The 14,668-nt window shown below is 38.7% G+C and overlaps 1 protein-coding gene across 11 annotated transcripts in view; it reads right to left on the minus strand.

Moving 5' to 3' along the window:
- ZCWPW1 (zinc finger CW-type and PWWP domain containing 1) overlaps window positions 1-14,668 on the minus strand; it is a 41,779-nt gene that overhangs the window by 26,164 nt on the left and 947 nt on the right. For 3 of the 11 annotated variants that reach the window (XM_057748554.1, XM_057748559.1, XM_057748553.1), the window contains exons 2-8: window positions 11,996-12,119; window positions 8,199-8,257; window positions 7,199-7,452; window positions 6,633-6,711; window positions 5,696-5,786; window positions 5,251-5,408; window positions 4,918-5,040 (exon numbers count right to left, since the gene is read on the minus strand). In XM_057748554.1, the coding sequence (XP_057604537.1) occupies window positions 4,918-5,040; window positions 5,251-5,408; window positions 5,696-5,786; window positions 6,633-6,711; window positions 7,199-7,452; window positions 8,199-8,226 (733 nt within the window). In that variant the 5' untranslated portion in view covers window positions 8,227-8,257; window positions 11,996-12,119. The remainder of the gene's footprint in view (window positions 1-4,917; window positions 5,041-5,250; window positions 5,409-5,695; window positions 5,787-6,632; window positions 6,712-7,198; window positions 7,453-8,198; window positions 8,258-11,995; window positions 12,120-14,668) is intronic. The other 8 variants (XM_057748555.1, XM_057748556.1, XM_057748558.1 and 5 more) reach the window with 6 other exon arrangements.

Consider the following 14,668-nt stretch of genomic DNA (forward strand, 5'->3'; position numbering starts at 1 on the left):
TCTTCTGCTATATTCTTTGGAATTTCAGACAAAAGCAACAAAACTCCACATATCTTCAACCTCTTCTCTGAAGCTCTGCATCCTTTTTGAAATCTGGTGATGCACTAATGACACTGCCCCAACCCAACCCCACCCCACTGCTGCAGCCCTCTAAGTAGAGCCTGTCCTTCTCACATACCCCAGGCCAGAAAGTGGGGTATCCGCATCATACTTACTCCCCATTGACACTTGAAGACCATTACTATCCTCCCTCGAGGTCCATGCCATGGGACTACACTGCCCTCTCATCTCCCTTGTAACAATGCTGCCATCTGGTTCAGTCTTTTCCTCTCCACCTCCTGCCCTCGTAGATGACCACTATACCCACAGGGCTATCTCACAAGGCACCCAATACCTTCTCCTCCACGCCACCTCAGTAACCCCTTCACCTCAGGAACCTACTCCCCTCCTGCATGCCCCACCCAGTCATCTGCAGGGACCGCACACTTCCCTGAACCACTTATTTAAACCCTTCTCTCATAAAAATGCCCCATCCTTCCACCTTACTTGCTCCAAGACCCCTATGGCAAATTTCACTTTATCTAGATCTCCAATCCACTGGCCCTCAGTCGAGTAGCAACCTCTTTTCTTCACTCTGTGCTTAGCACACAGGTTTGATTTCCTTAGATTCTCTTGCAGACATCACCTACTCCCTGTCCCTCTGTCTTTCCTCCCACCAAGCTGGCAAACACAACTCTGAATGAATCCACTCTACTTTTTTCTGGGCCCACACTCATTTGACTGAGCATTGCTAGAGAAAAATCACTGACCAGACACATATATACTCACAGTTAACAATAGCAACCAATATGTTTCTCTAGTAAGTTCACTCTCCCACTGTCAAATTTTACCTTGAATGCTGAAACATAAAGGATGCCCTCCATCCCATCAAAATCATCCCTCAGAAAAATAGGTGATTTACATTTGGGTCCTTTCAAAATATCTCATATTATGGATCACTTTCTCAATTACTTTATTTTGGAGAATGAAGTACTGATTGGAAATGATATATTAGTCTGAAAAGACAGTTGCCAACGATAGTTTTGGATGTTTACAGAGGTGACCAAACAAGACTAGAAAAAAAATTGGGGGAAATGGCCAGGGACCATAAAAGTGAACAGAGATCAATAAAATAAATGGTGGTTGTAAAAATAATGAATATTCATGAGGAAATGAGTGGGGGGGAAAATCATCCTAATGCTATAAAACTAGGTATTTATGGTTTAGAATGAAATTTCCAATGACAGTTTTTAAAGACATATAATTCATTAGAGTTTCCTTTCAAACAACTTAGAAGAGAAGTCGTATTTGAAAACTGTTTGAGGCTCAAGATGTGGCTCTATGATATTGAAGGCTGATGTCACAGACACATGTCAAGAGTGTTTCAGGTGACCACTCATTCTTGAAATACTAGCTTCCTTGGGTTCTGTGATCCTTCATTCTCCCGCTTCCCAGTCCCATCTTTCTGGCAACTCCTCAGTGTCCTTTACTGGGTTCTCCTCGTTCTCTGTCCAGTCTCTGAATCTCTGAGCTGTAGTTCCAAAGCCTAGTCATGGGTCTTCACTCCCCATGTTGCACTTTCTCCTGAGGCCAGCTCCCCCATTCCCTCAGTTTGAAATCCACTTTCACATCTGACAACACACAGCCTCTGTTCTGAGCTCCTGGTTCCTATAGCCACCTTGCTCTTTGACATCTCTATTTGGATGTCTCACCACAATCTCAAACCCAATGGGACAAACCCAAATGCTTGATCTTATCCTACAAAATTGCTTTTTCCCTCCTCCTTTCACATAACTGTTCAAGCCAGAAGCCAATCATCTCTGAAAACCCTCTCTTCTCTCTCACCTCCCAGTATCCAGTTCATTACCAAGTTCTGACAATTTTGCTTCTAAAACATATCTTAAAACCATTCACTTCTCATCTCCTTCATCATCCTAATCCAAGCCACCAAAATATTTAATCCTAGAATTAACTTCCTAACTGGTCTCCCCATACTCCATTCACTGATCAATCACCAAAGGGATCCTTTTGAAACATCAATTTGATGATGTCACTTCCCTGGTTAAAACCTACCAGGGGCTTCTCACTACATTTAAGATAAAATTCTCACTTTGTAACATGGTCTTTGATCTAGCCACTGGTTACCTCCTCACATTTATCCAGAGCCACTTTCCAGCCTTGCTTCCCTTGCTCCCCTTGCTCTCTGCATCCCAATTATACCAGCCTTCTTTTAGTACCTGGAGTAAGCCAAACTTCACCTTACCTAAAACTTTCTCCTACGCTTCACTTAGCTAACTTCTACTCTTGCTCCAGGCTTCAGCTTAAATGTTATTTCCTTACAAATGCATTCCCTGACTGACCCAATCTTAATTAGGTCTCCACCATTTCCTCTCATGACATGCTTTTCCTTCCCTTCACAGAACTTAATGCAAATTTTATTTATTGGATACTCCCTTCCTACTTCCTACTCCAGGAGCACCCACCTCTCCTTGGCAGCTGTAAAAAACAGGAAGAGTGGTTCATTGATAGCAAGAGGCTTACACTTTCACCACAATCGCAGTTGAACTCATGAGCACTGCCAAAGGAGTAAACTTCCACCTCCCAGTCTAAAATCTAACGCTCGCCCTAATATTGAGAGTTACAGGAGATGGAACACTACTACCCAGACCACCCGACTGCCCACATTAGACTTATACCCCCAGCTCTTTATATTGATTGCTGTGTCATTACAACATGAGGAGTGGTTTACTGCCCTGGGCTACCTTGTTTGGTACTTACAGTCTTCCTCGAGTTTTCTTTCAAGTATGTACAAACCATATAATTCTTCTATAATCAAAATTATATACATACACATGCCTATTAGACACCAGCTGACTGTTTAGTCCACTGTTCCTTAGTCTTCGGGTTCTGGTTTTTTTCTTTTTTGGTGCAAGCCTGTTTTCCCCCAGATTAAGTCTACTTATTTTCAAAATTTTAAACATACTAATATATTGTATGATCTATTTTATTTCTCATACTAAAATTTCCCAATATTACCAAGGTTATTTCACACAATGTATTTGTTATCTATCTAGCACACTAAAACTGTTTATATGAAGGCAAGAATTATCTATTTTGTTCACTACTATATTTCTAGTACCCAGCACAATGCCGGGCACATAAAATAAGGCATTAAAAACTATTGTTAAAATAAATAAATCTATATGCATCCTTATTTTCCACCATCCAATCTAAATGGCTAAGGTGTCCTTTCTGACTAAAAATAACCCCTCTGGTTCTCTTCTCATTCTCTTTAATCTCCCCTCTCTATAAACAATTTTCCCTCAGCATAAAAATACGCTGATAATAAACAGATCAAGTGTCTTCTTTTATAAGAAAGCTAAAAAAAAAGAAACAAAGAAAAATCTTCCATCTATTTTATACCCACTCCCCTTTATTTACCATTTTTTCCTAGTTTTCACATATAAACTAATCGAAAAAAGTATCCATTCTTCAACCAGCTATACCTTTCCATTCACCCTAACCAATCCCTAATCAACCCTAATGACTTCCTAATTGTGATATCTGTTGACCATTTTCAAATCTTTATTCTTTTTGATGTCTCTGTAATAGCATTTAACATGGATAAACACTCCCTTTTCTTGACATTCTCTGCTCCCCTGGTTTCTGCGATACCACACTCTCCTAGTTTTCCTCCCACCTTTATGAGCTTTCTCTTAGTTCTTCTTAGCTTTCTCCCTGGGCAGCTCTCCCTCTGCTCAACCCTAAACATTATGTTCCCCCAGGGCTTTTTATCCAATGCTCCCTTTTCACTTTACACCCTCTTCTTGGAAAATTTCATCTATTCCTATTGATGCAGATGACTCCCGAATCTGTATCTCCAGCCCAGATCCCTTTCCTGAGCTCTAAATCTCATCACAGACTCCCTAACTCGTCCAAAGCTCAGTTCATCATCGTCAACTTGCTCTTTCTTCTATATTCTCCATTTCAGATCATGATTCTTCAGCCACTCAGTCACTCCTGACAGAAAACAGGACCATCCTAGAGGCCTCACTCTTCCTCAGCTCTCATATCAAGCTAGCAATCATATCATATTGATCTTGCCTCCTAAAGACCTCAATTTTGTCTCTTCCTCTTCACTGCTACTGTCTGCCTTCCTTGCTTGGATAATTATTTCTATGGGTCTAGTCTTGCTCCTCCCAATCCATCTTCCATGCTAGTGCCAGAGCAAGCTTTCTAAAATGCAAATCTTATCAAGTTTTTCCTGCTTAATGTCAAAGGTTTCTCTTTACCTTTAAAATAAAATCCAAATTCCTTAGCCTGACTTGTAAGGCCCTTTATGATCTGGTCCTTACTTTCCTCTAGCCTTATCTCCCCCATGCCTACAACCTCCTACCCGCCAACACACCCAAAGCTATGACCTTTAGCTCCCCTCCATTACTCTGCCAGTAGTTATCACTCTGACCCCCATTCCCACCTTAGTTCACCTGACTAAATTATACTTCAAGGTCTGGCTCAAGTGATATCTTTTCCTTAGAAACTTTTCCAAGTCTACTCCCAAATTGTAGCTTTCTTGGTGGCCTTCTTCACAAGCCTCTCTTTCTTGCGACAGGCTTGTATTCGCTTCCTCTGCATTTACTCAGCACCTCCCAAAATACCTGGAATTTAGTAAGCACCCAACACTTATGGATTATATAACTGAATAACAATGAATGAAACAGTTCTCTCTCTTCCTCAACACCATATCCTCTAACAAGTAGCTATGAGGGATAAATTATAGTCTTTGCAGAGTTTCCTCTAACACCCTAACCCTCACCTCTCTCCTCCACCTCCAATTTTTAAGCCCAAGTAGGTTTTTCAAACCATGGCTCAACTCACCAAAACCACTTCCCTCTCCTTTTTGTTGGTCCCTCATCTGAGAATGATCCTGAACCATTTTCTTCAGCTGGTATTTCTGTCTGTGCTCATGTCCACTTTGGGCTTTGTCCATTTTCTCATCTTCTGGGAAGAAAAAAGAAAACATTGTAGAGTAGGGAGATGAAGAAGAGAATCTTTGTAGACAATAAAGGCCAGTGAAAGAAAGAAGAAGAATCATAGCTCATTAGTTTCAAGTCTTAGGCTGAAACTTCTCAGTGTGCCCACTGTCCCATTCCCTAATTACATGCAGTAAGCACTTGAGTCAGATGTCAAAGTATATCTGACTATACTTACGAGCGTCCTTCTTTCTTTTGCTTAAGCAGAGTTTATTGAATTTCTTCTCAGAGGGTGCAGGATCTGGCTGGCCTGGCTTAGATGTCTTTATCTCAGGAATTACTCCACTTTCCTGAGAGGCTGAAATCTCTAGAATATGAGGTACCACTACCCTCTCTCTGCAAATAAGATTTTTAATTAAGCGTTATAAAGGGGCAATTTGTAGTACCCATCCTTTGAAAAAACCCAAGGATAAAAGTTAGGAGGAAAGAAGAATTGTAAGCTCTCTGTGGCCTCCTGAGGTCATTTTATCCATCTACTGGCCTATTTTTCCCAACGCAACTCAAGTATCTTTCCTGAGATGAGAGAAATCTATAGAGATATGAAAAATGACTAGATAGACAGATAGATGGATAACCATTTAAGTCTATCCTGCGATCAGCTCACCTCACTGGGGTAAACTTACCTATCAGCATTATTATTATCAGTAGTAGAAGAAGCAATTCCTGGTTCCTTGTCTAACTGGGTACATCTTGTAGGCTGGGCACAGGAAGTCTCTGCAAAATCAAGGCTAGATTCCATCCCTCCCAAAATAAAATACTATAAGCAGAGAAGCAATTAAAGAAAATAACTACTCCATTATTTCCAAACTGTAAACTTTCATTAAAATAGCTCCCATCAGTTGCCTGGAAGAGCTGACATCTGGACTTCTGCCATACCATAGAACTTTCAAGTTTTTTTAATTCTCAGGAAAAACTATCAATACAAATCTATATCCTCTGCAAGCCAGATATAGATTTGATTTGCCTATTCAGGATAGCCAGGTAGTGTTAATGTTGCTTTGTGTACACAGCAGAAATTTTATGTACCATGTTTTTTATCATTTGTTCCTCAAACTTTCTCTGGGAGTGGAAGTATACCCAAGAATAGCTGAAAACCTTAGCCTCATAACCTTATGGAGAAGCCCTCAGGGCCTATGCTATAGAGTTGCTTATTCTAAAAATCAAATTCCTGAGCATATGTTAAAGCAGTACTGGAAACAAATATATAGGGGTAGATGAAGACTAAGTTCTTCAAATCTGGGAAAAATAATCTTTTCTATGAAGTTTGTAGACATATAGAAATAACTTTAAATTACATTTTAAAAATCTAGTTAGGACTATATTTATATTCTGAAGTCAATGTAATTTACTTTTCTAAAAGTCTGTACCCTCTGTCTAAGGTGGTTTGGCTATAGTCCTGTTGATAGAAGATGAAGGATCTAAAAAAATTTCAAAGTCTCATCTAATATTTCCTTACTTCGAAAGATGAAGGGAAGGAGAGAAGCTATCAACTTACTCTACTCCTCAGATAATAGTTTCTTTGCCTAACTGAAACTCTTTTTCTCTCACTATAAGCCATACCCAAGCACTCCTGGAGGGACTTCCGTAGCACAATCTGGACAATCTCCTCAAATTCTGCGTTAGTAAGAGTTGATTTTTCCTGCAGAGAGAAGGGTAGGGGAGAAAAACTGCTCATCTTTCCTCAGTCCTCCTCTCTGACTAGTCAAGGAAGCCTCCTTTAGATCAGGCAGTAAGTTCACAAGACTGAGAGCATGAAGTCAACCAAAGGGTTCCATTAATTCTATCCCAGATCTCCTGGGAGTAAAGGAGTCAAAGAAAAGGAAAAAGTTTATAAAGTCTCTGTCTACTTCTACTCTTACCTCCATCCCACCTCAGCCCCTACCTGCCCGGTATTCCCTGCTAAATGCTTTCATCAAAGCATTTTTTTATCTCTTTGAGAAGAAAACAGAAGCCCCAAAAAGAAATCAAAAACTGAAACTACAGGAGGAATTTCCCCTGCGGCATTTACCACATTCAAATTTATGTTATAAATATTTAAATATCTCCTGAAATGAAAAGATTCTGTTTGCCCAAGCTGGGAGACTAGGAGAAACTCTCCCACTAGAGCCCGTTCTTGTGATTTTTACCTTTTCTTTCTTCTCTGCTTTCTTGTTGTCTAGAGCCTTTCCTTTTATCTCCTGGCCACTGCCTGGACCAGTCTCTGTGATTGTTTTCTCCTTCTTCTTCTCTAACCCAGCCTTTAGCAGGCTTGGCCTAGCCTCTGCCTCTGGGGAACTGATCCCCAGTATCTTCTCCTTTGATGAGTTAGGGTTATACGGCATCAGGCTATGCAATTTTTGTGTAGGTGGGGCAAAGGTTTTCTTCGGTCCCTTCCCACATTCTAAAAAAAATTTGATCATCAAATGGAATTTATGAAACATGGAATCTAACACAGAAATTGCCAAACACTGCCCACTGATTGACCATATCAGAATTATCTGGAGAGAGCTTTCAACAAATTCAGATTCCTAGGCCTCTCCTTACCCAACCCTCCCAGCCCCCCACCTCTCATCCCTGCCCTAAGATTCTGAAGAAGTAGTTTGAAGTGAGGTCTAAGAATCTGTAATTTTACAAGGCTGTCTAGATGATTTTGATGCACTTCCAGGTTTAGGAACCACTGAGGAATGCAAAGGTGATAAATATAAGTATATAGGAAACTGAATTATTCAAATGTGAATTTTTTTTTAATTTGCTTGTTTTAACTTTGCATAAAATTTTACGGGAAATTAGAAAAATTTTTAAAAACCTAGTCAAAATCTACAAACAATGCAAAGAAAATTGTACTGATCCTCCCAGGTATAAGTAATGTATCTTCTGAGCTTTCATGATACTTTGTACCTGTCCTGTGGCATTTACCACATTCAAATTTATGTTATAAATATTTAAATGTCTCTTCTCTCTCTAGAAGTTCATACATTTCTTGAACAAGACTGTTTCTAAGTCAAATATATTTCACACAAAGTATCTAGAAAAAGCAGTAATTTTAACAAAGTGGACACGAAATACAAGTGAACTGATCTTCCTTTGGTGGGAAATGTATCCAGATGACCAAGGGCTGAGAAAGAAGATGAAAATGACTCGACTCACCTTCTTTACTCTGCAAGGTTGTCATCATTCAGCTCAGAAGCTACACTTTCTTTATGCCTCTGTTAGAAAAAAGAAATGAACTGTTACGACTCTGATTGAACATGATTTTTTATTTTATTGAAGCATAGTGATTTACAGTGTTGTGTTAATTTCTGCTGTACAGCAAAGTGATTCAGTTAAACATATATATATTCTTTTTCATATTCTTTTCTATTATGGTTTATTACAGGATATTGAATACAGTTGCCTGTGCTACACAGTACTGATTAAACATGATTTTAAACTTTCTCCTCTCCCTGTCTTCTTGGGTTCAGTGTCTCTTTGCCTGGGACAACTGAACTGCATTTTCTGCCTTCTTGACTACAACTGTACTCCTCAGCAGCCAATTACATGCTGGAGGAAATGAGAGATGCTGTTTTAAAGAGCAGCCACAATCCTTTGTGGTTTAAGTGCCTAGAACTATGTCCAACATGAGGTAGGCCCTTGTAAGTAGCAGAAAATGATGTGGTAGTGATTTGTTAAAAAAACAAAATTCAACTAGGTAAATTTTAAGGAGCTTATTGCCTTTATTCAACAATTCACGAGTTGGGCAGCATCCAATCTACCAGATAGGTAGGCGCTCCAAGGAGCTATACAAAATTTAAGACTTTTACAGGCAGAAGGGAGCAGGTACAAGGAAGTAATACTAGGTAAAAAAAAAAAAAAGAAAAAGAGAAGATTGGTTATATAAGGTTACTTTCCTTTAGGGGATTACTGGGGTCTATCAGGCAGATTACCCAACTAGTGCTGATCAGGCAATTCCTGATTGACTGGTTTAAGTTTCCATTTCTGGAAAAGCCAAAATTGTAATTAAGTTGTCTTGGTTTAGTGACATGGAGCTTAGCATAAGCAACCCCATTTGGTGCCTCATTAAAACAAGACATGTTTTTAACAGCCAGAAATATAAACAATAGTAAAGTAGCGGTAGTAGGGTGTGCACAGTCGTGGGAGTTAAACTGTGAGAGTTGTCTTCAGAGGCATAACCTCATTTCACAAGGTTCTCCTAAATACAAGGGTGAGTCAAAAATTATTCACACTCTAGTTACATTAAAACTTCTGTTGGCTGCACTGTCTTATCAGCGCTTCCCGTTCAAGGCTTCTGTCTCCCCAGTCACTGTTGTGCAGGTATGAACGTGCTACATCAGTTCATTTGTAACTGCGGTGCAAGCAAAAATGGATGCCCCACTTGTGATTTGCACGAAAGAAGAGCAGTGTGCAGTGGTTCATTTTTTGTGGTCTGAGGGTGTACCTGATGCAGTTATTTATCAAAGACTGTGCGTGCAGTATGGAGAAAATGTTTTGTCGAGAAGAAGTGTGTATGAATGCATAGAGAAGTTAAAGGAAGGTCACACTAGTGTTAGCCATCAAGAAGGAGCCGGATTCACTTCTGATGAAGAAGTGAAGACAGCGGTGCACTCGTGGCTCACAGCTCAGCCTAAAACATTTTTTTAATGAGGGAATACGAAAGCTTGTTGACAGATGGACAAAGTGTATTGAAAAGCAAGGAGATTATGTCGAAAAATGATGTATTTGTCTTTTCTAAAAGTTAATTAAGATAAATTCTACAGCCAGTGTGGATAATTTTTGACTCATCCTTGTACTTAAAACACAAACTGTAAATTCTCTTACCTAATTCAGACATCCCTATGCATAGAGAACCCCCTTTTCTAATATCATAATATATATCTTCCCTTTACTTAGATCTTCTAATCCAATAAATTTCCCAATGTGCTGGATTCTCACAATTTCTAGTCATGGCTCAGAAATATTCAGTAATCCAACAGAGGTCCCCAGAGAAGCCAGTAATAAGAATCTAGCACATTCACTCTATACCCATAGTTTATCTGTAGCTATCTACTCACAGGTGTTCTACACGACATCAGTATGCTTCATTATTTCTACCAAAATTGTTACTAATGATAACATTTATTGAGCACTGACTATAATCTTCGAATATGTCATCTCAATTCTCCCAATAAATCTATAAGACTGATACCATTTTACACTTGGGGAAATTGAGGCTTAGAGGGATTTAGAAATATTAAGTAATTGATAAGTGGTAAAATCAGGATTCGAACCTGTCTAATTTATAAGTGTGTGTTATGAACTGCACTACAGTACATCCCAATAGTCTAGTTCAGTAGTTCAGTACTTCACAATCATTTTAATATCACAGCACACATGTACAGCATACAGTAAAAGTATACATTGGAACACACAGAAAATATTTCTAGGTACTCTAGGGTAAAAGGACCAGGCTGCTTACAGCCATATACAACTAACGGATGGGAGTGGGGGGCCTCCAGCCACACCAAAGGCTGAAGAGGTTAATGTCTCTACACAGCTATAAGTCATATATGACCCAGTGCAGTGCCAAGATTCATCCTGTGATGTTCCAAGAACTTATACATTTTTCCAGTTTTCAGTTTCCACTACTGATATTATTTCTACCCAGCTGTAGTTTGCCCAGAACCTCAGTGTTAATACATGGTAGAGCCACGATGAACCCGTCTTTGGCTTCTCAATTCTAATAACATGTCTATTCTTCTCAGTGACCTTATTTGTGGCTGTTGATTTTGAGTATTTTGAAGGCCCTGGACCTGAAACTCAGTCTTCCAACTCTGCTATCTCCCACTATGAAGAGATCCAAAAGCAGCATAAAGTGGATCTTTGAGTTCATATATTCTTCCCTCTAAAGGGGCTGAAAAATTTTATGACCCTCAAATGGCCAAGCTAAACACTCAGCTGTTCAGGGTGTAGAATTCCTCCTACTAGATCCCAAGATGAATTCAAAAAGGTATTGGGGACTTGACTTAGTGTGGCTACAGCATGGCTGAATATAAAGTATTTTTATTTCTTAATTTTTTTGGTATTTTTCTGTTCCTTTGCTTAATTCTATAAATGCAAATAATTGATATGTGCTGTTCTGCAGTAACTACTTTTCCTTTATATTAAGGAGCACATTTTATCATTGTTTCCATCTTAACTTTTCACCACCAACCCCCAAACTTGGAAGTTGACTCCCAAATTTGACACTGGAAAAAAAAGCAGGTGGGAAATTGGGGGAGAATCACTGCAGCAAACTGGTCTCCTTCTTTATGATAATCCTAAATAGAAGCTAGAAACTGGATAAAATTAGGCTGCAAAAGGAATAATAATAAATGACAAACATATCTTCTCCCAGACTCTAGAATTCCAAAAATGGTCACAAGAAGTCCCTATGAAGACAATCAGAATTACAAAACCATCCTAAATGAGAAAAACTAAATGAAAATTAGTGCACTTGAGATGACAGAATTTGATTTTTTAAAATGTTCATTAATATAATATGGTTGTGTATCCATAAACTATCTCTGGAAGAAAACACACGAAACTGACAAGTGTCTCAGCAGAGTGAAAATGGGTGACTGGGGATGGAAACAAGCTCTCTACTGTACCCTCTTGCGTAACTCTAACATTTTATACACATACCACCATTTCAAAGTGATTTTTTTAAATTCTATTTTTAAAAAAAGAGAGTAGTTTGATCAATCTAAAAAGGCAAAATTTTTTGAATAGTTAGGTTCAAATCATTATCTAAACCTATACTGACCTCTCTAGGCCAAAGTGTGTTACTGGAACCCCAACCAACTAGATAAAATTGTGGATCATTGTTGAGTTAACAAGACGTAGTAAATATATAAGCAGCAATGAATACTGGTTTCCCTTAACCTAGAGTGAGGGTGTGAAAAACATTACTTTTAAAGGAAATCTCTAACCTGATCAGTAGAGAAGGGAAAGTCTGGAAGTCATTGTCTGACAAGTCAAGTCTCTGCTCCTCTGTTTCGTCTGAAAATACTCAGACGAAGTATTTGCTTCCACAATAACGAATACTGAAATCTACTTCAGAGAGAGAAAAACAATTTTAAAGACAGTTAATAAATATACAAAATACCACTAACTTTCACCTGGCCAGCTATAAAATGACCAGGGGCTCTAGACCCAGGAATAACATTTGAGGTTTTAGTTTCTCTTTTCTTACCTCAGATGAAAAAGAGAGAGGGAAAAAATATCCAATAAAGCTTTAAGTGTTAAAGTAAAAGAAAGTTCCATAACTAGATCCTAACTACTCGACTGACATAAGAAAGAAGGGTGAATAAGGAGGGGAAAGTAACTTAGAAATAATAAAAGGAACCAAGGGAAGGTGAATGAAGTTCCAAAAAATAGTTTTCTTTCATTCAGAACACTAAAAATCATCACACTGATTATGAGATCACCTAGCTCAGCAGATCTCAAAGTGTGATCCAAAGACCCATGAGGACCCCCTCCTTTTTCCAACTACTTATCTGTGTTAGGCTGGGTTTTCTCATATTCTTCAACCAAAACAAGATACCATAACAGATTAAATTCAGAAACAGATGAAAATCCAGCTGTTTTCTATTAAGCCAGACATGAAAGAGATTTGCAGAAATGTAAAACAACACCCTTCTTCATACTAAATCTTCTTTCATTTAGGAAAATATATTTTTCATTAAAATGTTATCTACATTAACAACATATAACAGGTTTATTATCATTATCTTAAAATTAATAAATGTTTAATTTTTCTCAGTTTAATTTCCAATATACTACTGACAGATGAATGGATAAAGAAGATGTGGCACATATATACAACGGAATATTACTCAGCCATAAAAAGGAATGAAATTGAGCTATTTGTAGTGAGGTGGATGGACTTAAAGTCTGTCATACAGAATGAAGTAAGCCAGAAAGAGAAAAACAAATACCATATGCTAACACACATATTCAGAGTCTAGAAAAATGGTACTGATGAACCTAGTGGCAGGGTAGGAATAGAGATGCAGACATAGAGAACAGACCTGAGGATACCAGGGGGAGGGGAAGATGGGAGGTAGTGAGAGAGTAGCATCGACATACACACACTGCCAAATGTAAAGCAGATGGCTAGTGGGAAGCTGCTAAAGAGCACAGGGAGATCAGCTTGATGCTTTGTGAAGACTTAAAGGGGTGAGATAGGGAGGCTGGGGGGTAGGCTGAAGAGGGAGGGGATATGGAGATATAGGCATACATGCGGCTCTTTCACTTTGTTGTACAGCTGAAACTGACACAATACTGTAAAGCAATTATACTCCAACAAAGATTTAAAAAAATAGATACATAAATAAATATAAACCAATCACTGGAGTTCTTCACAATTTTTAAGAGTATAAAAGGATTCTGAGACCAAAATATTTGAGAATTGATCTAGCTAAATAACAATTCAATCTTGTCAATATTTTTCAAAAAGCATTAATCTTCCTCTCTCCTCCCCCCATTTAGAATATGCTCACAAATTTCTCCCCTCTTAAGTATGTAATTATTCCCTCTTTATATTGTCCCTGGAATCCTTGTTCTAAGAGAACAAAAGTAAACCCTTTAGAATTGTCCTCTAAGGACTTCCTGGTGGCACAGTGGTTAAGAATCTGCCTGCCAATGCAGGGGACATGGGTCCGATGCCTCAGAGCAACTAAGCCCACGTGCCTAGAACCCATGCTCCGCAACAAGAGAAGCCACTGCAATGAGAAGTCCACGCACCAAAACAAAGAGTAGCCTCCACTCTCCACAACTAGAGAAAGCCCGAATGCAGCAACCAAGACCCAATGCAGCCAAAAAATAAATGAAAAAAAAAGAATTGTCCTCTAACAGACCCTGTGAGCCTCAAAAAACTGTATTTAATGATTACATTTTGAGCAGAGAACAAGAAAGATCAAGTTTCTGTTCTCACTGAGCTGACATTCTAGTAGGAGTAGTTAGACAGCAAACAAAAATAAGAAATATATATTGTAAATTAAATAAAGACTATTTTGGGAACAGCTTTCTCAGCGTAATTTCAAGTCCTCAGTGTGTCCACAAAACTCTCAAAAATAAATAAATAAATAAACTAATAAATAAAGACTATACTTTAAATCTCCTTTAAGCTGGAGTTTGATTTCATTTTGTCTTAATGTCTAATGATATGTAGATCCCTGCTCATTTTCATGCCTCCATCAATAAGTTTTTTTCTTCCTTCCTTCCTGTCTTCCTTCTTTCTCTCATGTGCGCTCAGCAAGCATGATTTAAACATTTAAGAAGACACAAGGAAAAAATGATCCCAGCTACGCTTACTACCCACACTAGACTACCTAACAAGACATTCACTGTCCTAACTACTTGAACTAAACCTTTTTACAGAATCTTATAAATTAGTGGTGACTAAAGCTTCTCGGTTCAGAGTGCGAGGAAGCACAGAGATTCGGGCACTTATCACCGAAACAGACTCTTTCTTTAGGACCCTGATCTTGGTTCAGATCCTTGCTGTCTAACTCCCGAAAAGCTTCCACACGTGCCCCTAACTGCTGCTGACGTCAAACGAGCCTTTTTGTGTTGTTTTCGCTTAAAGGGGGCGTGCCCAT

This window comes from Hippopotamus amphibius, chromosome 9, assembly GCF_030028045.1.
Source record: "Hippopotamus amphibius kiboko isolate mHipAmp2 chromosome 9, mHipAmp2.hap2, whole genome shotgun sequence".
In the NCBI taxonomy this organism is placed as follows: domain Eukaryota; kingdom Metazoa; phylum Chordata; class Mammalia; order Artiodactyla; family Hippopotamidae; genus Hippopotamus; species Hippopotamus amphibius.